Here is a 27,952-nt window from a genome sequence, read left to right as displayed (position 1 = left end):
TCTACCTCTCTTCACCTTTGTCTTGTCTGTCTTCTATTGCAAAGGCTTTTCAACAGCAGTGACTGTCTCACTTCTGTGCTATGTAAAACGCCCAACACTAAACAATAAGTAGCAGGGAGAGCTTCATGAAGTTTAGGAATATAAAAAACACCATATTGGATAACCAGTCCACACCTCATATTTTTCAGATGAGGATGTCAGTATATTACAATATGCACAATGAGATAATGTTTGTCTGTAGGCAAACTCCCTCCTAAACTTGAGCGCTTAGATACTGACTTTAAAGTCTGAGTCATAAGGGCTTAGATCACTTCCAAAACATTTGCAATGTGGAAATTACAATCCAATGGAAGCAGAGAGGAAAAGTAGAGCTGCTATTTTTTTGAGAAATTGCCTTACTTTTTCAATTCTGGGTTGCTTTTTGAACAGCATGTGCTTAGTTTAGGGTTGCCATATGTGGAATTTCCAGGACATACCCAGAATACTGTGGTCGAAAGCAGTGTCTGGGTGGAAATAAGCGGAATCCGGACCTATGGCAAGCCACGTTGGCAGTGCTGTTTTTACTGATTTTCGTAAATTTGCAGTTTCCAGGGATACTTCCTGGAACCTCCAGTAAGTCCACAAATTGCTAAGAGGTCTTTGCTCTTATCAGCCATGACATACAGACCCAAGTGTATTTCCTATGTAAGGGTTTACAGATAAGTTATGGCAGTCATGCACAAGCGACTATTTTCTCAGAAGATTGGAAGTAAACAAAAAGCATCCTTCTTCATTTCCTGAATAAGGACAAGATAATGTTATTAGAACTGTTATTAGCAATGTGACAAGGAGTCACAAGAAAACTCTTCACATCTTTGAGACATAAGACATGGACAGGAAATGGAGAACACGGTCAAGCCACATTCAGAACTACAGGCTTCTCACTGCAGAAGTACTCCTGAGACTGCAGACATGGAGTTACAGCTAAAATAGAAAAATGTTTGAGGAAAGGAGGAGAGAGAAAATAATAGCCTTGCTAGATTTTTCTGCTTTCAAGCAGTTGCCTGCGATGTTCTCACCCCCCTCTGCAGAGTAGAACTTTTGTGGGTTCCTTTATGCTTGGCTGACATCTATTAATGTCCTCTCAGCCACCCCTCTCAATCGTGTCCCTTGCTTGCTCATCCACCATGCAAATCCTTTGTACTAAAGGCTACCTTACAGACATGCACCAAAGTTACAACCAGTAGAAAAAGCATCTGGTTCCTTCATTTAAAAGGGAAATGAAAATGAATGGAAGTGACAATAACAAATGGTACAAATGCAGTTCTAACAAGTGAACAATGAAGCAATTAATGAAAATGAATGGAGTAACAAAATGACTTTTTTATGCACACAACTAATTGAATTAAGCTTCGTGTTTATCATTCATTATGTAATATTGACACATAATTTCCATTTCATTAAAATAAAAGGAAATCTATCGGGCGTATACTGTTTAGAACCACAGACATTATGCCTTTAAACTCTTAGCATTTCTAGCAAGATACACGAATGGTTTTCCAAGACTGACTTACAAGTTTCACATGTGATACAAAAAGGAGAATGTCTGAAAGCAAATCCAAGTAGTTATTGCCTGTAAGTGACAACTGAATCAAATTTCTCCCCCGTCCCTACTCTTTCCATTGGTGGAAAGGACGGATATGCAGGGCAGGCTCTTACTGGAAAAGGGGGGCGGGGACAGCCAATGTCCACTGATTCACTGTAGCCCCCAATACCACCTCCCACAACGTTCTAGAGAGTCCCATAATGGAACATCTTTTCAAGAGGCTGCAGGATGACAGAGGGTTTAGTGAAGATTGGCTCCAACCTTTCCTCATATGGAAGCATTCCATGAGTGGAGCTCCACTCATGGGAACTCTAGATTTGTACCAGAACAAATATCAATATAGGTGCTAAAAGAATGACTTTGCATTTGCTTTCAACCATCTGGTATGGAAAACCCCCTAAGAAGTTTGATATGAGCACCTTTATCCATTCCATTATAAAGTATTCATTTCTTTATAAATCTGGCATCCAAACATATAATGTGGGAGTAGAAAATGCTTGAGAGACTCCAGCAGCTAAGAATGCCAAGTATTTGTTGCCAACTGTGCCTACCCCCCCCCCAAATAAAGGGCTCCAGCAGACACACTTTTATGTTTATAAAAACATACACTCTCCCCCTCATGTTATTATTTCAGTAACAGAAAAGCAGGTAATAGCTGGTACATACTTTTAAGGCTTTGTGCTGACCTACTGCTTTTCATTCAAGTAACAAGAAGAGGGAAACAATATTCTGCTGCATTTGAAAAACGTGCAAGAAAGCAGAATCAGGCATATACAGTTGATAATAATAATTTTTTTTAAATTATTGGAGAGGTAGCAGTTCCCACCACCTTTGACTCAAATCAAAATCATTTTCCCATGAAAAATCTTTTCCAGATGCTTCAGGGATGCAACTGTATAGAAATGTGAAATAAAAGCAATCGCCCCCTCACTTGCTAAAGTTCACTAACTATGAGAACAAGCCTTTAACAAAAAATGCTCTGCTAAAAACATTGTAAAGCAGATTCCTGAACTGTTGCCTCTGGGTCCTCCGTCCCGTCCCCGTCCCCCCTTTGGATCTTCAGTTTGAAATGTCCGTGTGGTCTTCAGGTTCCCAGGGCTGGTTTCAGCTAATTAGTCCTAATAACAGAAGCCCATGTAAGGGCTTCTGCTAGTGCAATGAGACTTCCTTATTCTCCCCCCACTGCCCCTCAAATTGGGAGGTTCAGGAGAACCCTAGAGCAACATACATAGAGGGAAAAGGGGAGCGTTTAATCTGGCAAGCTGAAGCAAAGCAACATAAAAATGTGATATATATACTTCAACACTCAGAAATAATTTTCAAAGACATATTATTAAAAATATTAAAACTAAGTTTGTGTTGCAAGATAAAAGTCATGTCGTATAGAAGACAGGGCAGCTGTATTTGTTTAGAATGACAGCTTACAAAAGCAACAAGTGGTGGTACCATGTTGCACACAGGCAACATCCATCTTCATTAAACTGATTAGTAAAGAGGTTTGTTCTATGGGAACAACACTCCTTCTGTCTGAAGCACTGCTGTTCTAAAAGGAAAAACCTCACACAGGGCTTAGTGCTGCAGCTGGAAAGAGGTGAAAACAAGAGTTTCTACTGTAGCCTCCGATTCCTCAAGACTCTTCACACCCCTTTCTTTTGGTTAATATGACCCGGAGAAAAGTCAACAATGTTCCATGATGGAAAGTTATTTACTGTGTGTGTGCATTAATGGTGAGATGAAGTGGAGTGGTGAGCTGCTCAATTTAGATTAAACTTCACTGCTTGTGTTCATATTTCACTTCTAAATTGATAATACATAAAAGCATTTACAACAGTTTCTAACCACATAGATTTTTATGCCGCTCTCCTGCTGACCCTTACACTTTCATATCCCCTCCCCCATAAAAGTGGGATCATCAGCTGCTCAATACGGCTGTTGCACATAAAATAAATCCTCCTTTCTTACTAGTTACACAATCTCATTCATTTCTTGCTAAACTGTTTTATAACATTCATGTCAAATCATTCTGCAGCTGCTACCCAATTCCTAATCCTCCCCATGCTTTGTCTCTTTCAACAGGGCTACCCTTTCCAAAGCAGCTTGAACTCTGCCATTGCACTGTTTGCCTTTTTCTCTTTGCTGGCTCAAAGTTTCCAGGCCAGACAAAGAATACACCAACACACACCCTAGGCAGCTGCAAAAAAATATAGCAGCTTTACTGAGGAAACAGAAACAAGCTCCAGATATTTTCAATACTTTTGTGGAATGCCGAGTAGGAATAGCCCACTTCCACTTTTCATTGGCTAGCAGTATTTGAAGAATGGATTATTGTCAACAATATTCTGTCTCCAACATTATCAGGTTTAACTTGCAACTGTTAGATCCAAATCCAGAATCCCTGAGCATAGATGAGGAGCTAAACTATACAATGGATATATCGTTCTGCCCGGACACTGAGGTCCAGCGCCGAGGGCCTTCTGGCGGTTCCCTCGCTGCGAGAAGCCAAGTTACAGGGAACCAGGCAGAGGGCCTTCTCGGTAGTGGCACCCGCCCTGTGGAATGCCCTCCCACCAGATGTCAAAGAGAAAAATAACTACCAAACTTTTAGAAGACATCTGAAGGCAGCCCTGTTTAGGGAAGCTTTTAATGTTTAATAGATTACTGTATTTTAATATTCTGTGGTAAGCCACCCAGAGTGGCTGGGGAAACCCAGCCAGATGGGCAGGGTATAAATAAATTGTTGTTGTTGTTGTTGTTATCCCATTCCTGACCACTGGCCATGCTGGTTGATGGACCCTCTGGAGCAGGCTTTGGGAGCACACAGGGAGAGGAGAGGAGAGTCCTGTTATAAGAGCACAATGCGGCTCATGTAGTATATACTGCACAATATTTTTTTTAGAAAAATGAACGAATTGCAAAATGTCGAGTAATTCTGATCACCAAATTCTCATCAGCAAACAGTTACTTGACATCTTGCTTGCCAATTTGTGTTCTCATAAACCTTCTGGTCACAGAATAGAATGCGTTCATCTGTTGGTGAGCTCTGGTATGCCAACAATATTCAACCATGCAGGCAGCAACTGAGAAATAGCCAGAAACAATATTCCAGAATTGAGATTATCTGCATGGGTAAAAATGCACCAAGAGGAGAGCTGTTTGAAACAAAGTTCAGAGATGGAATTCAGAGCAGCTTGTGTACAGAGCACACCCAAAAAGAGCTAGAGAGCCTGGAAATAGAGAAGACCTCAGATCACCTTGTAGTGTTAGTGGAATAAACCTTGGAAGGACCCCTTCTTCTTCCTTCCCTTACTACACAGTCAACTAATTCCACTGCATACTGAAAAGGAATTGTTGAATCCTGTGCAAGGTTTCTTGATATCCCATAGCAGGATGCACATTGAAGGGTCCAAATCTACACTGGCACAAATGAAAGAAGGGGTAGTTCAGAACAAAACAAATAAAACAAAAACCAACAAGTGTAAGTATCTCCAACTGACTTGGTAAAACTGCAGGAGAGGGAGCGGGGATAACTGTGGTGTGCTATTTGTTGTTACAATGTATTTTCTTTTCCTTCCTTTGTAAAATTATGTAAATCAAATAAAAATATTTTTTGGGGGGGAGGAAACAACTCACCCCCTTTTCAGAAGGCAGAAGAACAACCCTTCTTGTTGACACAACCCTACCTATCACAGGATTGCTGTAGGTATGCATTTTTTCTTTACTTAACAAACTTTGTATACTGTTTAATCATAAAAACTTCTAAACTGTTTTCATCAAAAATGTACATTATTGATTTTTATTACAATACTGATGTGTATCAGTGACTAAACACATAGTAACTTTAAGAGGAATGAATCACCTTTTTATTATAAAAGAAGTATTGGGGCAAATCTATCAAGAGCACCTCTGCATATACTATATACAGCAAAAGTTGAAGGGTTTATTAATTATTATTATAAAAACATTACTGAATAGTCCTTGAAAGGAATCTTTCTCTGATCCCTCTAAGGCTACAAAATATTAGCTTTCATCCCTGCATGCCTAACATGGTTATTTCACAGCTCTGCATCTCTGAAATAATCCTGGAGGGAAATAGCATCTTTCAATTACAGTGAGTTCCCGATTATCCGGAAACAGTTTATCTGATTTTCAGATTATCTGTGCCCGAAGGTCAGGAACTGGCTGCAAAAATGAGGGTGAAAAGCCCAGCCTCTCTAAAACCTGAGAGAAGTAGGTTGGCTAATGCCAAGTGATGGTTCAGGACTATTGTCATTTGCTGCTCTCCCCTTACAATTGTGGATGTGTTGGGCACTGGGTTAACTAGGCCATTCTTGTATGTAATCACACATTCTACATTATATGTTCTGCAGAACACGTGACTTTGAAAGAAAGAACAAATTTAGTCAAAGTTTTACAATCCCTCTCTCAATAATTCCAACAACAACCCAATGGTGGGAAGAAGTACAGTGGTACCTTGGGTTACATACGCTTCAGGTTACAGACTCCGCTAACCCAGAAATATTACCTCGGGTTAAGAACTTTGCTTCAGGATGAGAAGAGAAATCGTGCTCCGGCGGCGTGGGAGGCCCCATTAGCTAAAGTGGTGCTTCAGGTTAAGAACAGCTTCAGGTTAAGAACGGACCTCCAGAACGAATTAAATACTTAACCCGAGGTACCACTGTACAGTCATTTTTCTTATCCACAAGTTTACAGTACCATGCACAGGAACAGGTTCATGTGGCTACTTTCTGCTCCAGCACGTGGCAATGAATTGCTAATTACTATAGAACAAGAATGAGGGCTGGAAATGCCACGTAAATAGACTCTGCACAATAGGTTCACAACGTTAATTCTGTTCCTGATACCATATGTCAGGCACGTCCAACTCCCAAGAGACTGTGATCTACCCCCAGTATAAAAAAACTGGCAGTGATATACCCATTGTCATTGGAGGGAGGAGGAGCGTGCGTGGAGTGGGTGGGTGGGTGGATTGGCCAGAGTTGTTTAGCTTTTTGGGGGGCAGGATGGCCCAGAGGTCTTCAGTTTTTATTTGTTAAACTTTATTTAATCCCACAATCGGCAAGGGTCCCGCGCTCGACTAGGATCAGCTGGTCATCTACCAGTAGATCACGATCTACTGGCTGGACATGCCTGCCATATGTAATTAAAAGTGATTTTTATTATGAAAATATTTTGTAAGCCAATTGGAGAACCTCTCAGGACCATAAAGTGGTATATAAGAATTCTCAAGAAACATAAGATACAAATTCCTTGTTTACTGTATCTAAACCTAGCGGCTCTACAGCTCACTGCACATCACTCCCCACAGAGATTTCTCCATGTCAATAAGTCATTGTGCTGTCGGAAACCGACAGATTGTGCTTGAACAGTTTTCTGGATCCAACTCCAAGACTACCATCTGGAAACTAAGTAGAAGTACAGCCAGTCATGTCACAATGAACATATTGAATTAAGAAAGCTTCACTGTTTTCCAGTTTAACCATGGACATAATTCAACTCACTATTTTTTTTAAACATTTAAAGCCCCAAACAGTCCAGAGTAAATGTATTTGGAATACTGATTTCTTCCCATACAAACCAGCCTAGCAGCTGAGCTAATTATGGGAAGCCTGTCCTTACGTTTCACCACCTTCAGAGGATAAGTAGTGATCTATCAGGGCTACCTCAGCAGTTGGACTCCAACTGTGAAACTCCTTCCCTTGGTAGATGTGCCCAACACGTACTTTATTATTTTATGAGTTGCCAGATGAAGGCTCTCATCTTCACCTGAGCTTTCTCTTCATTGTATTAGTTACTAGGTAATAATGTAAATGTGATTGCTTATTCTGTTATTGTTCTGCTCAGTCAAGCTTTTATAGTTTCATCCATCTATATGTCTAGTTTTCATTTGCTCCTTATTGTTTTTATTGTTGCATTTTTTGCGCTAGATATTTTTACCTTTTGTGAGCAACCTTCAGTGTCACAGCAGGCACAAATGTGCCATGCCAATATAACAACTAAAATAAAGACTGAATAACACTGGTTTCTGTACTGTGTCACTCACCTTCTTTGAGAAATGCCTTTGGAAATCAAACATGTAAGTACTATATTTCAGTTCCTCCATTCGCTGGTTTTATATAAGTGCTTCATTTTACAGACTCACATATCTTGCTTTTTACTTTTTTTAAAACATTTTATTACTAAGTGAATACAACAATTCTTCTTGTTTTTTCTGTCATACAAGCTGCACAAAGTGTGGTTAATAATAAATATCTTGCTATGGTACAGTAGGCAAACAGTTGACAAAGACATAGAATCATAGAATTTTGGAGTTGGAAGAGACCACAAGGTTCATCTAGTCCAAACCCCTGCAATGCAGGAATCTTTTGCCCAATGTGGGGCTTGAACCCATGAACCAGAGATCAAGAGTCTCATGCTCTGCCAGCTGAGCTATCAATATGGATTTCATCTGAACCTGCCCTTTATCAAGATCTTCATCAGATGCCTTGTTAAGAATATCCCCACCTTTGAATGTGACATAGGAGGTGACATGATGCAGGGCCTTTTCAGTTGTGGTGCCTGAATTATTAAGGGGCTCCCTCTGTCCATAATCATTTTTAATGAATGTCAGCTGAGTTCAGTGCTGTTTATAGAAAATTTTAAGTGTATTTTTACTGGTGTTATAAATATTTGTTCTGCTGTTCTTATGTCTTTTTAAAAGCTTTATTGTGTTGACTGTTTTTAACTGCTGACTCTCCTGTTTTTGGTTTGTTTATTTGGCTTATTATATAGGTTTTAATTATGTTGTACATTCCCTGGAAGTTAAAGTTTAGAGGCAGGATTTTTTTTCAAACAAACTAAGTAAGCATATTCAGCTCTATTGATCAAGAGCTTCAGCAAAACCCAGCTTTTCTTTAACCATAATGCACAAAGAAATTAAGTATGTTTTGCCCAATTTATAGAATAGAAGACCTGAACATGCTACTTCTCTTAAGTATTGTTTGAAAGATTAAAATAAATAAGTCACGGCTAGTTTTTGAGTGTGTCTAAATGTCCCATGACAATCTGGTTTTAAAACAACCCAAGACTGTATTTGCCGAAACGATCTGTGCTGGCCCAAGAGGAAGGATGCTACACCATACAAGACCATGTAATGACAAGAAACTGTGCTTGGATTTCATTTTCTTTCATCCAGTCATGCAATCATCCCTTTGTACAATTTAATTTAATTTAATTATAATAGTTATTTAGATACCAAATAAAAGAACAAGTACTCTATGGCTGGATGTACAATGTAAATAATTTTCTAATACAAACTCTTACTTGTACATAAAGCCAGTTCTCTACTGCTTGGCAGCATCCCCCACCCCACCCCAGATTTCAATGAGGTATTAAACAGAAGCTTAGCCATACATGTCTCAATTAACATCTCTGATTTAAATCCTCCAGATGTATTCAGTCCTCCCACAGGAACATTAAATATGACAAATAACTTTCAAATGTGAGAAAAGCAAGCATTACAGAAACAAATTCCTACATAGTAAGGACAACCCATTCACACAACGCACTAACGGCACCAATAATCTGCTTGGTGGTTGGGAGAAATAAGATCTCACATGAAGCCAAGAAGCATGTAGCCCTCTGATACACCAGAGGATCTCTGAGTCAGAAACAATGGATTTCTAGAATATAGAGGCTATTGGACAAAGCAAAAAACCAAGTTGGGGGATGCTGTCACTCACAGGTATAAAGTGACAGGTATTTTGTTGGCTGGAATTATATTATCAGTGAGTTTTGTTTCAAATGCATTTCAGATTTCTTTTACTAGCAAGCCTCTCATTAGTTATCTCTCATCAGTTGCTACTTACCTCTTTCAATCTATCCAGCTCATTTTGCAGTGCCTGTTTCGATATTTCCATCTCAATGATTTGTTGACGAAGGATTTCATTCTCATCCTCTGCTTTAACTCGTTTCTCTTCCACATTCTCCAGTTCATGGTGCAGCCTAACGGATACGTCTTTGGCTACCTATTCAAAAAAGAGTACAGTATACAAACATATCTTGTAGTAGCAACAGCAGTAGCAGTCTTAAAAACATTTTCCATTAACAAAATTGAAAATATAAATGCATAATAACTTAAGGTGTAAAAGCTTTCCTGACACCAGCTCCCTCGGCTAGTAAAGCGAAATGAGCACCGCAACCCCAGAGTTGTCCACAACTGGACTTAACTGTCAGGGGTCCTTTACCTTTTTTATCATTAACTAAGTCTATGTTATAATACTAGCATACAATTTTAGGGTATTATAGCATTAAATAACAAATCATTTCATTAATTAGATTAAGCATACCTAAAACTCTATCTCCCCCCTTTTTATATGTATATAAATCTCTTTTTTACAGATCAAGTGTACATACTGAAGACAGAAAGTCTTCTGAAAACCAAGTTGCACACATGATTAGCACAATTTGGAGAATTAGGGAATTTTCAGTTTAGGCAGTGGGAAACATGGCTCAGTTTGGATGCATCTATTGTGTATACATCTTAAATCAGTCCCCTACTTCAGAATGTGAGTGAAGCCTGTTTGATTGCTCCTGAACAGCCAAGGCTCCTTTCAGGTGAAAAGTTAGTATTTCATCGGGAGGGTTTCATAGCCTACACCTCCTCATAAAATGCTAGGTTTCCAAATGCAGGGAATATTCAAAGCATATAATTTAGAGTTGGGAGGAATATAGAGTTGAATGTCATCTAGTCCAATTTCCTGCTTAACATAGAAATTTTGTAACTGACAGGTGGCCTCTACTTAAATACCTCTTGTGAAGAAGAACCCAACACCTCCCAAGGCAGTCTCTGTTCCACTGTCATACAACTATTACCATCAGGAAGTTTATCCTGACATTTTAGCCAAAATCTGCTTTCTAACAATTTCCACCTGTTAGTTATAGTCCTGCCCTTTGGATCAGAGGACATGTCTGTTCCATCTTCTGAGAGGCTTCCCTTCAAATATTTTACAGCTCTTTCTCCCCCTTAATGTTCTCTTCTCCAGCTGAACATACCCAGCGCTTTCAACCATTCAACATGGGGCTTGATTTCCAAAATCCCTCACCATCCCAGTCACCCTCCTATGGATGCGCCCTAGCTGGTTCCTGTATGTCTTCTTATAGCAAGTGTGATTCTCCTATGTGCACTCTGAAATGCCTTGGTCATTACTGCCTGACAGTGGGGTTTCTGAGAAGTGAGACAGATAGCTCTTCAGGACAAGGTCTGATATGCTTCACATAGGAGGTTGGAGGATGGATGGCGGCTAACAGATTGAGGTTGAATCCTGACAACACAGAAGTACTGTTTTGGGGGGACAGGGGGTGGGCGGGTGTGGAGGATTCCCTGGTCCTGAATGGGGTAACTGTGCCCCTGAAGGACCAGGTGCGCAGCCTGGGAGTCATTTTGGACCCACAGCTGTCCATGGAGGCACAGGTTAATTCTGTGACCAAGGCAGCTGTCTACCAGCTCCACCTGGTACGCAGGCTAAGATCCTACCTGCCAGCGGACTGTCTCGCCAGAGTGGTGCATGCTCTAGTTATCTCCCGCTTGGACTACTGCAACGGGCTCTATGTGGGGCTACCTTTGAAGGTGACCCGGAAACTGCAATTAATCCAGAATGCGGCAGCTAGACTGGTGACTGAAAGCAGCCGCCGAGACCACATAACACCGGTTCAGAGAGATCTGCATTGGCTCCCGGTACGTTTCTGAGCACAATTCAAAGTGTTGGTGCTGACCTTTAAAGCCCTAAACGGCCTCGGTCCTGTATACCTGAAGGAGCGTCTCCATCCCCATCATTCAGCCCGGACACAGAGATCCAGCACCGAGGGCCTTCTGGCAGTACCCTCATTGCGAGAAGTGAGGTTACAGGGAACCAGACAGAGGGCCTTCTCGGTAGTGGCGCCCACCCTGTGGAACACCCTCCCTTCAGATGTGAAGGAAATAAGCAGCAATCCTATCTTTAAAAGACATCTTAAGGCAGCCCTGTTTAGGGAAGTTTTTAATATTTAACGCTGTACTGTTTTTAACACTTGATTGGGAGCTGCCCAGAGTGGCTGGGGAAACTCAGTCAGATGGGCGAGGTATAAATAATAAATAATAATAATAATAATAATTATTATTATTATTATTATTATTATTATTATTATTATTATTATACCAGCAAAAACTTCCATTAGTCTTTAGATCTGCCTGTGCCAGATTGCTTTCACAGAAACCATTCCCCCCACCAAATACTCAGACACAGCTGTGAAAAGTGACAGGCTTTTACCAATTACTTATCAAGGATTTTATTGAAGGCAATGTAGCAGCCAATTGCACATGGGACTCTGACTTGCCTATAGCAGATAGCATGTGCAGAGCTCCATGACTAACTTGGATGTCTTTATGCATAAAGCCTTCACTCACCTTTAGATCTTGCTCTAAGCTTCTAATTAACTCCCCATCCACTTGACCCGTCTGTGCAACTTTCAAGCTTTTCTGTTCTGCTTTCCTGAGACGATACTGCAAAATGCGACAGTTCTTGTTTGCACGGTCCAGCTCTCGCCGAAGTTCCTGAAGTTGGTAAACATCTTCTTCAAGGTAGCTGTCACGCATCTCTTCCATTTCAGCCCGCAGTTCATCGAGCTCATCCTGCCATGACCCAAAACACTATCAGATATCAAAAAAGTGATTCTGCTCCCTCCCCATCAAAACACACATCAAGATATGATAGGAGTAATCCAGTACTCACAACTGCTGCACAGTGCCTATTTGCTGTGCAACAGACAAGGAGAATCCTGTTGAAATGATCTTACAAGCAACATCAAGCTCATGTTGATCTTGCAAACTAATACCAGTTGTAACTTACCTCTTCAGAAATAATAGGAACAGCAAAAGTTATATATCAAAGCTGTAAAATCAGTTCATATGAAGTTGAAACTCCTTGTTTATTGTGTTGCTATGTTTCCTTACGGGATGCGGGTGGCGCTGTGGGTTAAACCACAGAGCCTAGGACTTGCCGATCAGAAGGTCGGCGGTTCGAATCCCCGCGACGGGGTGAGCTCCTGTCACTCAGTCCCTGCTCCTGCCAACCTAGCAGTTCAAAAGCACATCAAAGTGCAAGTAGATAAATAGGTACCGCTCCAGCGGGAAAGTAAACGGCGTTTCCGTGTGCTGCTCTGGTTCGCCAGAAGCGGCTTAGTCATGCTGGCCACATGACCCGGAAGCTGTACGCCGGCTCCCTCGGCCAATAAAGCGAGATGAGCACTGCAACCCCAGAGTCGGCCACGACTGGACCTAATGGTCAGAGGTTCCTTTCCCTTTTTATGTTTCCTTACACCAGTGATGGCCAAACTTGGCCCTCCAGCTGTTTTGGGACTACAACTCCCACCATCCCTGACCACTGGTCCTGTTAGCTAGGGATTCTGGGAGTTGTAGTCCCAAAACAACTGGAGGGCCAGGTTTGGCCATCACTGCCTTACACAAACACACATACAAGCTTCCAAATTTGAAACTAAAATACTATGCTTTCTAAGAATTTTTTTTTTGCTAAAGTTTGCAATACAGTACATTTCTTCTAGAAAAGAATATCCTTTTTTAAAAAAAACTCATTCCTATTAATCTAATCTGTATATACCTGAATCTCTCAAGCTAAAACCTTTATAAGCAGGTCTTAAGGCTCAGTGGATAGGCCATAAACTTGCTGGAGGATGACTCCTGGGACACCAACTATTCTATTATTAACCTAGCTCTGTGTTTAAAAAGAAAACGGATGATGGAAAGCAGCAATAAGATTAGTTCTCACATAAAGGCTTCCAACAAAGATTTAGATACCTTCAATTTGCAGTTTATTGGCCTCTTTAAAGAGGAGCAAAACCAAGCAGTTCTGCCTACTGGATATTTTTCAAGTACACGTCTACACCTATAATTCTTTAAGGATAGCATAGGTGCCAACTATAGGGGGCCCTGGAGGCCTGGGCACCCCACAGCACAGGTTCTTACATGACTTCTGGTTTGTACCGGAAGTCACATCAGAAGCCAGACGCGACCCCCGAGGAAACATCAGGACGCAACTTCTGGTACAAACCGGAAGTTATGTCGGAGGTCTCGCGAGACCTCATACGTGATCTCCAAGGTGCCGCAAGACCTCAGAAATGCCGCTGCAGTGCGTTGATGTAATGTTATGTCATGATGTCATGACACTGTTACATCACGGGTGCAATTAGGGACCCATAATCTGTGGCCTAAATTGGCGCCCCTGCAGGATAGCATTGTGTGTGTGTGTGTGTGTGTGTGTGTGTGTGTGCATGCTATACACATACATAGGTTTTCACAGTGCTTTTTCCTGGGGGTGCTCAGGGGTACGCATACCGCTAAACATTTTGTGAATCTTTGTACTTTTGTCCATTTACTGTATTTATTTTTCTCAATTTGAACTATAAAACAGTAATTTTCTTGAATCAAAATGAGAGTACCCCTAAACATATTTTTTTTTGGGGGGGAAGCACTGGGTTTGCACAAGTGGGCTAAAGAACTCTGGCACAACAAATCCACTTTTTAAAAAACCACTGAGACAGAAGGGGGCAGGGAACTGTCCTTTCCATTAGCACAGTACTTTTAATGCGATAATCAAGAAAGTTATGCTTGGTGAATGCTGAAACACTCTCAGTAATATTTAAACACCTATCCTTCGAGTGGCTGCAAATTTATAGACTCCCATAGTAACTCAAATAAGGTCTGGTGTAAACCCTTAAATACAGGAGGAATAATTAGCTTTGGCACTGGGTTCATATGGTTGCTCAGCATCAGTGCAAATAAACAGAAAGTGAAATTAGGTCACTTTTATTTATGTTATTACAGTAGGTGTCAAACTTTGGGATCTATGTTTGGAAATGTCGTTAACAGTCATTTTCCACTCACAAGCATTCTTCACAGAGCGTGGTGTCTATGACATCAAGATCATCAAAAGATCCCCCTTCAGGATAGTAAATAAGATCCACATTATGTCTGAGATCCTGAACCCACTTGGCAAACACAGAGTGCAACACAACCCTATGCCTGTTACTCAATAATAAAGCCCAACAAGCTTAGTGAGGCTTAGTCCCTGGTGCTTAGGGATGGCAGCCCCAGTCCCTCTGAAGCCTAACTGAGCATAGGACTGCCATCTAAATGCTTAGTACTTTGCGACAATCAACCTGACCATAATGTGAGTGCACAGCTGCCATTCTATTTAATCAGGCTGGGGCTGGGCTGCCCTTCAAGCCCTATTGAACTGAATGGAAACTGCTGAGCAGCAATGCTTGGCAAATTCTTTGCTGTGTTTCCTTGATAAACCCACTGAACCAAGATCTGCTCAAAGATATTGTGGGAAGGGCAGAAAGAGTGAGGCAAAGTATCCTTACTATTTAATAACATTCAAACCAGATGGAAGCTTAAAATCGAAAAAACTAGAAGATCTGTCATGCCTAACACACACACTACTGTTGCAGTACCGCACACACAGTTATTTATGCTCTTTTGTTTTGCAGTGACCTTATTATTAACAAGATTCACCACACTTATGTCAACGTAAACAGAAAAAACAACATGTAAATCTACACTATGGTGAAAATAAACATGCGGTGGGGAAAGTGTGTTGAGATTGTGTCTGCTTTTGAAAAATGCAAAGCTTATAAAAATTCATGAGAGTGACTGTTGTAAAAAAAGAAAGAAGGGCACTGCTGTGATGCAGAAGATGCTATTCATCTCTGCTACTTAAGTGGCTTCAAAGGGTTTGAACCAGTGGCAGCTTCAGCCAGAGCTTATATATTTCTTTTCTTCTCTTTTTAAAGAAGACTTAGTACTATACATTTGCCCTAGGAAACTTTTGAATACTAATCTCTCCATTCTTTAAATTACTCTAATGTTTTTAATCTCGGGGGGGGGGGGGAATCCAAAATAACTATACACATCAATATTCTCATGCTCATGTCACCATTTGTACCAGTTACAACGTTTATGGTTAGAAGCATATTTATTTATTATGGATCTTCAGGCTTTTTGGTAATATTGTTTTTGTACAATGAAACCCTCTGAAAGGTCATGCATGTAAAGCCAATTAAAAAAAAAAACCAGAGCTCTTAAGAGTGTCAATGTGTTTTCAAATTGCTCCCAGTTTTAAACAGTTGGGGGTGTGTGTGTATGTATGTATATATATATATATATATATATATATATATATATATATATATATATATATATTCACTCTGCTTCCTCTGGACAATGCCATGTTTCAGCAGAGCCACAGCTGTGGCTAAGAAGATAGACCCACAGCCATTGTTTACCAGGCTGAATTCTCACTCTAGCAGCTGACTGCCCCAGCATTTGCAGATTGTCGATGTTATTCTGATGCCTAAGGTTAGATTTATCTCCTTTTCCTCATGACTAATACATTTAAGATGCAAGAGAATGGCAAACCCTTCCCAAAGAAGTAAGGCATAGCCTTAGATATATATGTTTTTAAATAATCACCATCAATTCTAGATATTCTTACTGTGGAAAAAACAAAAAAAGACTCTACAATACAGTATACACCAGGTAATATCCACCGTTAGCCACATTCATCAATAAATCCATTGAAATGAATGCATCTACTCTAACTTAGTTGGCTATCACTCAGGATCTTATCTACACTTTGGCAAAAAGGTATATAAATTCAACAAATAAATGTAATAAAATGTATTTGACATTTTATATGATATTTGGTGATTTCATGGGAAATTTCATATTCTTTATAGCAGAGGTGAGAAACCTCCCCTACTCAATCTGTCAGGGACCATGTGCAAGCAGTGTTATGCAGCCAAAACCAAAAGTGTGTGGGGCCAGAGCCACCCCACTCTCTCTCCCCTTCTCACCCACACATACCCACCCATTCAAATGCATGTCCATTCATGCAATTCTTCCTCCCCAGCTGCCTCTCTTCCTTGCCAACATGCAGAGCAGCTAGTCATAGTGGGTGGAAGAGGGAGTGGCACAAGAGGGAGCACAGTCTGAACAGTGAGGCCCCAGAGACTGTGTCACATCCATGGGCCAGAGGTTTCCCACCCTGCTTTACAGGATGTTAGGAAGCCTTGGATACCATTCATATGATATGCCTAAAACTTCTGCTGCATAAATAAAGTCTTGGGGAAAGTGACATAAGAGTTGAAGGAGACAGCTACTGTGTCATTTTGGACCAGATGAATAATGGTCCAACTAGATATGTCAGGTGCAGCCAATGCTGTTCTTCACAAGCATGAACTGGACTTTTTCCATGTCTTAACTGTTCTTGATTGGAGGGGCAGTGTCTAATTTCAATACAGAATATGAGGCTGAGGGGAGCTGAACTCTTTGCCCTCCCACCACCTTATTTCACTTGGCAGAAAAGTTTCTCAAAGTGATGGAATGCACTGATGCAAAATGAAGGACCACAGCTTAGGGAAAGGACTGTAGCTCAGTGGTACAGCATCTGCCTTGCATGCAGCAGGTCCTTGGCATGCCCAGGTAGGTCTGGGAATGTTCCTTGGCTGAAACCCTGGAAAGCCATTGCCAGCCAGAGTAGACAATATTGAGCCCCATGAACCAATGGTCTTCATAGCAGCTTCCTATTCTCCTATGAAGAAACGTTCATCTCTCATCCATTTGTATGTGTTACATTACAAATCAAACCCCTTACTTTAAATGCAAATGGGGCTGAGAAGGCTACCCTACCCTGTCTAGGCCTGCAGTAAACTAATCCAACCTTATAAAACAACCGCCAGACTGATGCCCAGCACTACTATACCATGTTGCTTCTATAAATAACAACTCCCTTTTTCAGCTTAATCTTTACCTACATTTAATCCACACTTTTAGGTCCAGTTCTAACATATTCCCTCTCCAGGCAAAATTCACATAGTCTCTGTAAATAAAAGGCTACAAACTGAAGCATTTGTTAATCTAAACCCCAAATACTATATTCACAAGAAGGGAAGACAAATGGTACAGTATTTGTGGTTACTCAATCATCTCAGTTTCTTTTATTTATAGATCTTTCTGAATGTAGCTTCAGTAGTGTGCCAAAAGATCATATTGTAAATACAAACCCTTGTAGAAGTTCCAGCACATAAAAATTCATGCAGCAGCATTTTGAACAGTGACTTCTATTTATGGATGGGAAGACTTAACATAAGAGAAATAATTTTAAGCAGCATCTTTATAAAAACATTTTTTAGGATGGCTGTTCTTTATCCTAGGGGCCTGCTTAATGTGTTAAGGGAACAATCCTAAATATGGGAAGCTGGCATAAAGTACACCAGATCCAAACTCTGTTCAGGAGTGTGGCCGCTGTCAGCCTAAGCCTGGAAAATAAGCCTTTAAAATTGAGTTTGACTTATTCCACCCTTTTTTGCCACCATGTTTTCTGCTGGGTTGCCAGGTCATGTGACCAAGCTAAATGGAGTTAGGATCCCCCTGCCCAGTCCTGCCACTCTTCCCTACTTGTTAAGATTCATGCCAGGGTAAGCTCCACTGGTCTCATTATAGTCCTTGCTGAGCCAGAATGAGGAAGTTATGCCCATGGATCTCTGGCTGAGTGAGGGTTGAGGACCTAGAGAGCCTGGCTGAGCTGGGAACTTGATGGCTGACCTGGAGATCTGCCACATCTTCACTCATTCTGGCAGATCTCAGCTTAGTCACTTACTAACAGGATTTGTTATGGAACAAATACATGAATAAGATAACAAATTCTCTGAACCCCAAATTAGGGAAGGGAGAGATCTCATTTTAACTGATAAAGGAAGTGGGGTGCTTTGTTTTTTTTCAGTTCAAACTTGGTGATGAAAAGAAGCTTGCTCTCCCCTGCAATATTTCCACCCTTACAAAGGCTAAATTAAACAAAAACTTACATACCATAGCATAGACCATACAGCTGGCTAAAATAGATGGGTCTGGCTATACTTTTCCCCAAAAGAAAAGTGAGGATGGGTGAAATGTCACCCACTTCCTTTTAGACAAATAGAGCCTGGCCTAACCATCCTACTTCCCTTTCCTACTTTGAAACCATCCAACCCCCTACAAAACCATTCCATTTTGTGCACTGCACCAAGTCACTAAAGTGGTACTCAAACTCAGAATACTGGGAGGGGGCATGGCTGCTTACTGTGGTATGGTATCACTTTAAATGCATAGTGTGGATGGGGTCTGTATTATAGCCCACAGCAGGCATAGACAACATGGTGCCCTGCAGATGTTAATGCACTACAATTCCCAACAACTCCTGCAGGCAGCCATGTTGGCTACCCCTGGTCTCTTGAACATTCCAGGTTTCTTTGAAAAATACAAGTTGTAGTCAGGTAACGATGGGAGCAAAAGTGCCTGATCTCTTCTGAGGACTTCCGGTCGGTGCCAGCGCTTAATGGCGGTCCTAGCTCCGAGCTCCGGAGAAGGACTGCTTCGCAAGTTCGGGTCTTACCCGCTACGGCAAGCGGGGGACCCCTAAAATCCCAGGCGCTGAAGCCTGAGAACAAGGAGACTCGGTGGGCACCTTTGCGCCCCCCGGTACCGTGAAAGAGCCTTTTTAAAGGCTACGGATCGACATCGGGAGTGAGCGCGGTGCTGAGAGTCGCTACCCAGCCTGCGAAGTGAAGCCGCGTCGCCATAAGCGGAGAGCGCCGATTCCTTCCTGAAAAGAAAATCTGGACTGAATCCCCGTGAGTAAGAGCTGAAATATAATCGGGACCTTTAAAATTTTAAAAATTGGGCTAAAAACGGGGGAGATCTAAACGAAGGAAGTCTGCCTCCCCCCGACTGCATGAAAGTGAAAGCAACGGAGCTCTAAACCTGCATCCGTTTAAACTTGCTCTTTGATCAGCTTAACCGGACATTCAGACCCTTTGATCTCCCCTCTAGCTAGCAGGGCAGAGGGGAGGTGAATTTGAGCAATAACTGCAAGATTTATTGGAAGTAAAAAACCTCTGCTGTCTCACTTATTTGAAAGCATGAAACGGTCTGCCTTCTTAGTGCACTGAACTGACTTTTCCCTGTGAAGTGATACTTTGATACAAAGTTTCCACAGTGCCTGGCTACTGTACAATACAACAAGAAGTAGCATAAATAGGGCAACTGTGGCAATTTGAAGTAACAAGCTTCTAGACTTCTGACTGTGTTAATCTCCCTTTCATATTTTGGACATTTGGGACAGTCTCCTTTGTCTTTATACCTGGAATCTTTGCTCTATGGCCATTTTGATTTGCTCCCTCTAGAGGACAAAGTGAAGTCCGGCACGGCCTAAGACAGTGGAATTTTCCAAGGGAGAATAAATCCCGTGGGAACTGACCTTGACATGAGTGGCGCACAAGAAGAGATAGTCACAAGGGCCAAGACCAAGCAACAATTACAACAACAGCTGCAACAGTCACAGGTAAAGAAAAGAGGCTCAATCTCAGGCGCAACAGTTGGATCAACAGGAACAACAGCATCAACAGGACAAGACAAAGGAGCAGCCGTCTCTATGGAAGCTGTGACAGATGCCTTGCTCAAGATAAATCAAACTCTGGAGTCTCTGACAAAACAGACTTCAGAGAATACACTAAAATTAACAGAAATTTCAGCAAGACTAAACCAGAATACAGAATCTATAAATAAATTGGTGGAGGAAAACGCCACTACGCGCCAAATTGCGGAAGACGCCAAAGCTACTGCGGGAGAGACACAGGAGAAATTAGAGCCGATCGCCAAGAAGGTCTATGAGCATGATGCAACTTTGGCCTTGTGGGAGTTACAGAGGAAAGAGAGAAATTTAAAAATAAGACTGATCCCGGAGAATGAAGGAGACAACCTTGTGGAATACTTGACACGGGAGTTTGTGGATTGTTGGGAACTCCAGGAAGACGAATTCAAAATTACGACTGCCTTTAGATTGGGTAAGAAGCATAACAGAAAGACTCCGAGAGACTGCTTGATTACACTTAGATCCAAGGAGGAAAGAGACAAAATATTGGGACTACACTTTGAAAAGGCCTTGCAGATTGGAAACTCAGCTGCACAGATCTTTAAAGACATCCCAAAATATTTTCTGGACTTAAGAAACTACTACAAGGACTTAGCTCTTTTATTAAAGAAAAACGCTATTCGTTTCAGGTGGGAATTCCCACAAGGGCTGTCATTTGACTATAAGGGAAACAAAGTGAAAATAAAGACAATTCAAGATAAAGACAAATTTTTGGCAAGACACCAGGAGGACTTACAGAAGGGGACTGTTGATGTACTTGCAGAACAGAGGAGAGCATTGGATATCCTGAATCTCCCGTTTGGACAAAAACCACTACCATCAGAAGAAGAGCAACAACTTGGAGCTGTTGGAGGAGCCTTAGAAAAATAACAAGATGGCTCTGCAATTCCTCAGTTGGAATTGTAATGGGCTCAATGGGCCTTTGAAGAGAAGACAAGTATTTCATATATTGAATAGAGAACAATTGGACTTGATATGCTTACAAGAAACTCACATAACCAGAGCCCACAGGAGATTACTTTCAAATAAAAGGCTAGGACAAGAATTTATTTCATCAGACAAAGTTAAGAAGAGAGGAGTTGTAATATATGTGAAGGAGAAATGGGCTCCAAAAATGATATTCAAAGATGAACAAGGGAGATATTTGGCTGTGGAGATACAAGTACAAGGAGAAAAATTCCTAGTTGTTGGAATTTATGCACCAAATGAAGGCAAATCAGACTTCTTTAAGAGACTTCATGAAACTCTGATGGACTATCTGGACTACAATATGATAATTATGGGAGACATGAATGGCGTGGTCTCCACTAATATGGACAAGGCACAAAGACTTACAGTCACCAAAGAAGGGAGACTCCCTAAGACTTTTTTCGAAATGACTGAAAATATGGACTTGATAGATATTTGGAGAACAAGGAACCCTCTGGAGAGAGAGGGAACCTTTTTCTCCCAAGCAATGATGACCTGGACCAGAATCGATCAAATCTGGGTTACTAGTGGAATGGCTCCGAAGATCAAGAAAGTGGAAATCTGCCCAAAAACTTGCTCCGACCATAACGCCGTGAAGATGGAGATGAAACTCACAATAACTGGCCAAATTAGATGGAGAATGAATGACACCCTCTTTCGAGATAAGGAGATTCTCACGAAGGCCCAAAAGACCCTAAAAGACTATTTTGAAATAAATTTGAGGACCGACGTGGAGAAAAGAGTGATCTGGGACGCAAGTAAAGCGGTGATGAGAGGATTTTTGATTCAACAAAACTCAATAAAGAGGAAAAAGCAAAATGAGAAAAAAGAGAAGATTCTGGAAATGATAAAGGAAGGAGAGAGGAAATTAAGAACAAAACCAAAGTCTCAGGACATTTTAAGAGAGATAAAATTATACCAAACACAATATATGGAATTGATGAACCAAGAGATTGAATGGAAGATAAGGCAAATGAAGCAAAAGACTTTTGAATCAGCAAATAAATGTGGCAAACTTTTGGCATGGCAATTGAAGAAAAGGCAGAAACTAAATACAGTTACAAGCCTGGAGGTGGATGGAAGGAACATATCCAAACCCAATGAAATTAGAAATTGCTTTCTAAGCTATTTTAAAAAACTCTACACCCAAGGCCCGCAAAATGAAGAAGATATAGACAAATTCCTCGGAAAATATGGACTACAAAACATCTCTCATCAAAGTAAGATGGACTTGAACCAGAGAATCTCAGAACAAGAGATAGAGGCTGCCATTCAGAATATGCAACTGGGCAAATCTCCAGGACCAGATGGACTGACTTCCAGATACTACAAATCGCTGAAGGAATGGTTGACTCAACCACTAAGAGAAGTTTGTAACGAGATCCTTGAGGGAAAAAAGGCACCTGAATCGTGGAAAGAGGCATATATTTCACTCATACCAAAGTCAGAGACTGAAAAGACCCAACTCAAGAACTACCGCCCAATATCCCTGCTTAATGTGGATTACAAAATCTTTGCAGACATTTTGGCAAAAAGATTTAAAAGAGTTTTGATGGAGAAGATTCATAAAGACCAAGCAGGCTTTCTCCCTAAAAGACATCTAGCAGACAATGTAAGGAATGTAATAGATATTTTGGAGAAGTTAGAGGTGAATATAAACACCAAGGCAGTATTGATCTTTGTGGATGCGGAGAAGGCCTTTGATAATATCTCTTGGAGTTTTATGAGGAAGAATCTTCATGGGATGGGGGTAGGTCAGGGCTTTGAGAATGGTATGGCTGCAATATACTCTGAACAAAAAGCTAAACTGATTGTAAACAATGTTGTGACTGAGGAGCTTAAGATAGAAAAAGGAACACGACAGGGGTGCCCGATTTCCCCATTACTTTTTATTTCAGTTCTGGAGGTGTTGCTGAATATGATAAGAAATGACCAGCAGGTCAAAGGTGTGCAGGTCGGAGCTAAACATTATAAGTTAAGAGCGTTCGCAGATGACCTAGTATTGACTTTGCAAGAGCCAAACACTAGTACGAAAAGGGTTTTAGAAATAATACAACAGTTTGGCCAGGTAGCTGGATTTAAGTTGAACAAGCAAAAAACCAAAGTTTTAGGGAAAAACCTAACAGATATGGAAAAGGAGAAATTTCAAGAGGAAACAGGTTTGACTGTGGTCAAGAAGGTTAAATACCTAGGGGTTTATTTAACATCTAAGAATCAGAATTTGTATAAGGACAACTATGAAAAATGCTGGTCAGAAATTAAAAAAGATTTAGAAATATGGTCAAATTTGAAACTGTCAATGTTAGGCCGAATTGCAGTAATTAAAATGAATGTATTGCCTAGAATGTTATTTTTGTTTCAGACCTTGCAGATTATTGATAAGATGGAATGTTTTAAGAGGTGGCACAAAGATATCTCGAAATTTGTCTGGCAGGGCAAAAAGCCCCGAATTAAATTTAAAATATTGACAGATGTTAAGGAAAGAGGGGGTTTTGCCCTGCCGGACCTAAAATTGTACTATGAGGCAGCAGCTTTTTGCTGGCTCAAAGAATGGATGCTCCTCGAGAACACGGACATCTTGGATCTGGAAGGTTTCAATAACGCTTTTGGTTGGCATGCATATCTTTGGTATGGTAAAGTTAACAGTGCCTTTAAAAATCACATTGTCAGAAAAGCATTGTTTAATGTTTGGATAAGATATAAAGATCTACTAGAAAACAAAACCCCTAGATGGGTGTCGCCAGTGGAGGCTAAAGCAGTGAAGAAACTCAATATGGAGGTCGGATGGCCGAAGTATTGGGAAATCTTAGAACAGGATGGAGATAAGTTCAAACTACAAAGTCAGGAGAAATTGAAGCATAAAGTAGAAAATTGGTTCCAATACCGCCAAATAATGGAATTTTTTAAACAGGACAGGAAAGTCGGTTTCCAGGTGGAAAAATCAAAATTAGAAACTGAACTGTTAGAACCCAATACTAAGAATTTATCTAGAATGTACAACTTGTTGTTGAAATGGAATACACAGGATGAAACAGTTAAATCGGCAATGATTAAGTGGGCTCAGGATGTTGGACATAATATTATGTCAGCTGACTGGGATTGGTTGTGGAACACCGGTATAAAATTTACGGCATGTAATGCCTTAAAGGAAAACATTATGAAAATGGTATACAGGTGGTACATGACCCCAGTCAAGCTGGCAAAAATTTATCATTTGCCTGATAACAAATGTTGGAAGTGTAAAGAGACTGAAGGTACCTTTTATCACCTTTGGTGGACATGCCCGAAGATTAAGGCCTTCTGGGAGATGATCTATAATGAAATGAAAAAGGTACTTAAATGTACCTTCCCTAAAAAACCAGAGGCCTTTCTCTTGGGCATTGTCGGCCAATTGGTGACAAAGAAAGATAGAGCTTTTTTCATGTATGCCACAACAGCAGCAAGAATACTCATCGCAAAATATTGGAAGACACAAGATTTACCCACTTTGGAAGAATGGCAGATGAAAGTGATGGACTATATGACACTGGCCGAGATGACAGGCAGAATCCGTGACCAACGAAAAGAGACGGTGGAAGAAGAATGGAGAAAATTTAAAAGTTATCTTAAGGACTACTATAAACTTAATGAATGCTAAAATGCCGTGGTTACCAGAAACAAAGGGGTACAGGGATATAAGGTTAGATTATAAAAGAGGACTAAGAGGATAGAGATTGGAAAGTAACAATTGGGAGTTGCTAGTTGAGCTACGGACATTGGGATGCAGAGAGGGGGGGTATGGGGAAGTCCAAGAAAAGAGGTTTATGAAAATATGTTTGAAACTATACGTGTATGTTTGTCTTTTTAATGTTTGTTTGTTTTTCTTAAAAATGCTGTAAAACCAATAAAAATTTTATAAAAAAAAAAAAAAAAAAAGTGCCTGATCTCTTCTTTAAGGCCATGCTAAAGAACAGAGCAAGGGGGGAGGAAGTGTGGTCAAGGCTCACACAAGCCTTTTGATTTAAAACCCCACACTTCATGTTCTCTCATCCCCTCCCCTGACAAAGTTATTCCCACATGTCTCCAAGGGACTCTCCCCACAATCAGTTTTGTGCCTTAAATACACTTTTGTTTCCTATACAGTGCACACAGCAAGGCTGACTATTGAACTTCCCTTACAGGGATATCACATTTCCCCTAACAAAGAAATCATTATATTTTGGAGCTGGGGAAATGCTATCTCTCCCCCGCCCCTGCCAGGTGGTATATTTGGTTCTTGTACAACTCTGGCACCTGTGGGATGATCTTTGTGTTCTGGTGGATATGCTTCTGATACAAACTGCCGTTCCACGTACCCACACTATTTTGTGATCTGTTTTAAAACACACAGTACTTCTGATTTTTATTTTTATTTTTTAAAGATCTCTGTAGGCTCCCCCACAATCCAATTTAACTCATCTAGCTTCTTCTTCTTCTAGCTGGCAAATCTGCTATGAAGTTGCATATATACATATACCTGTATAAGTACACATATACCTGTACAAGTTTTTCAAAATTCTTGGGAACATTTGCCTTTCCATGCTCCTGTTCTAGAGCACACATGTAATCTTTTTTTAAAAATGTAAATGTGAGAGAATGTCAATAAACTGCTGCATTTTCCCCACCCTATTTTGTGTGCATGTGATATCATACTGCTGTCATTGAGAAGACTTGCAGCTAAGTTGTAGTGTTGAAGCAATGGTTCTTCAACATCAACTTCGTTGGACTGGTCATGTTGTGCGGATGCCTGGTGATTGTCTTCCAAAGCAACTACCGTACTCTATTCTGAACTTAAAAATGAAAAGCGTAATGCTAGTGGTCAACAAAAGAGGTTTAAAGACTGTCTCAAGGCAAATCTATAAAAATGTAGTATAAACACTGACAACTGGGAAACACTGGCCTGCGAGCGCTCCAGTTGGAGAACAGCCTTTACCAAAGGTGTCATGGGCTTTGAAGACACTCGAACTCAGGACGCAAGGGAGAAACGTGCTAAGAAGAAGGCATGCTTGGCAAATCCACACCGTGATCAACTCCTGCCCGGAAACCAATGTCTCCCCTGTGGAAGGACATGTGGATCCAGAATTGGCCTCCACAGTCACTTACAGACTCATGTTAAAACTGTGTTTATGGAAGACAATCTTACTCGGCTACGAGTGAGTGATCACCAAAGAAGAAGAAGAAGACAGTTGAGGCACACTGCAACTGATTATGCAGACAGGATGGGCAGTTCCTTTCTACTAAAACCCCCTGTGTCTTTATCAGCTGCCCAGCAGACAGAAATCTAGCACAGAAAGACTGCCTATCAATTTCCATGGCAGGAAAAGCCTCTGGTAATTTCGCCCCCTGCCACAGCTGTTAAACACCTACCATAAAAAATGTTGACAACCCTGCATTCAGAGAGCTCTCCATGTGCTCTCTCACCTGTCATTTCTCTCACAAACAAACTGAATATCAAAAGAACTATTTAACTTCTATCTTCTTTCTATTTTTTACCATTTCATTTTGTTATGGGGGGGGGGGAATGTTATTGAAAGCAGGTATTTTATATATCAGTTATCAGAGAGATTAGAATACTGTAAGCCAGGGGTCAGCAAACTTTTTCAGACCTTGTGGGGGGCCGGACTATATTTTGGAAAAAAAATATGAACGAATTCCTACACCCCACAAATAACCCAGAAATGCATTTTAAATAAAAGGACACATTCTACTCATGTAAAAACTGCATTTAAAAAGCGATTGGGCCGGATCTGGCCCCAGGCCTTTGTTTGCCTACCCCTGCTCTAAGCCATAACCAGCTTTTAGAACACTAGCATTTTAACCAACCAGCTTGCCAGTCAGACTTCCACAGAGAAAAAATTACATATGTTACTGTGTTAGATCATCAAACTACTAGTGGAAGGTCAAATATCCACATGCTTCTACTATGCTGTCTTATGTCTTTAAGAATATTTTAACAATAAAATCAAAAACTATGAAGCTCAAAGGCAACTCAGTCCTCATTTTAAATTGGAAGCAAGTTCCACTTACATCAACTTTCCAAGTTGCATTACAGTTTTTGTAAAACCACCATGCCAAATGTAAGTTGAAAAAACAATTGTATGATTTGCAACTTATTTACATAACTGAAATCTAACAGAATGCAACATATAGTGGCTTGTAAACAAAGTAAAATATAAAAGTGGGAAACAATTGTTCACAGATTCCAAGAATAAAACATCTATTCTTCCTTATGGATTGTGATTGTGCTTCAGCAGGCTGAATGAGGCTACAGTCATAGACAAACTTCCTTGGAAGTAAATGCCACTGAACCTATTTGGATTTCCTTCCAGACAAACATGCATAGGAACAAACTGCATAAGATTCTTCTCAGAAACTTTCCTACTAAAATGATTTTTTCCCTACCGAATATTACATACTACACACAAACCTGCTTCATGAGTACCATACTTTCCCAAAGATTTAAATCCAAAGTCCTACACTACTTTAAAGTGGGCAGCATCCAACTACTATAAAGAAGAGCTGAAAGGAATTTGGAAAGGAAATTGATGTCAGTACTGTGGTACCTCGGGTTACATACGCTTCAGGTTACAGACTCTGCTAACCCAGAAATAGTGCTTCAGGTTAAGAACTTTGCTTCAGGACAAGAACAGAAATCGTGCTCCGGCGGCACGGCAGCAGCAGGAGGCCCCATTAGCTAAAGTGGTGCTTCAGGTTAAGAACAGTATCAGGTTGGGAACGGATCTCCGGAACGAATTAAGTACTTAACCCGAGGTACCACTGTAGTATCTAATTCACAAACATCTTGCACAATATCCAAGCATAAATAACTAACTGCTTCTCTCATACACATCCTGGAGGT

The 27,952-nt window shown here is 40.8% G+C and overlaps 1 protein-coding gene and 2 long non-coding RNA genes across 13 annotated transcripts in view; 1 reads left to right on the top strand and 2 right to left on the bottom strand.

The window, feature by feature from the left end:
• Positions 1-27,952, top strand: part of LOC310714005 — a 206,989-nt gene that overhangs the window by 135,436 nt on the left and 43,601 nt on the right. The gene's annotated exons all lie outside the window — the stretch shown is intronic.
• The window catches only part of MTCL1 (microtubule crosslinking factor 1), a 101,764-nt gene that overhangs the window by 71,111 nt on the left and 2,701 nt on the right, over positions 1-27,952 (bottom strand). For all 11 annotated transcript variants that reach the window (XM_083518462.1, XM_083518466.1, XM_083518461.1 and 8 more), the window contains 2 exons: positions 12,027-12,251; positions 9,451-9,609 (listed from right to left, as the gene is read on the bottom strand). In XM_083518462.1, coding sequence (XP_083374588.1) covers positions 9,451-9,609; positions 12,027-12,224 — 357 coding nt within the window. In that variant the 5' untranslated portion in view covers positions 12,225-12,251. The remainder of the gene's footprint in view (positions 1-9,450; positions 9,610-12,026; positions 12,252-27,952) is intronic.
• LOC310713744 lies at positions 16,145-26,533 on the bottom strand. The gene is made up of 2 exons (XR_014529447.1): positions 24,995-26,533; positions 16,145-18,971 (listed from the first exon to the last, which is right to left on the bottom strand). It is a non-coding gene; the product is annotated as an uncharacterized lncRNA (long non-coding RNA).

Source organism: Podarcis liolepis, assembly GCF_965112155.1.
Source record: "Podarcis liolepis genome assembly, chromosome: 8".
Lineage (NCBI taxonomy): Eukaryota > Metazoa > Chordata > Lepidosauria > Squamata > Lacertidae > Podarcis > Podarcis liolepis.
This window is presented reverse-complemented; position numbering and strand designations above follow the sequence as displayed.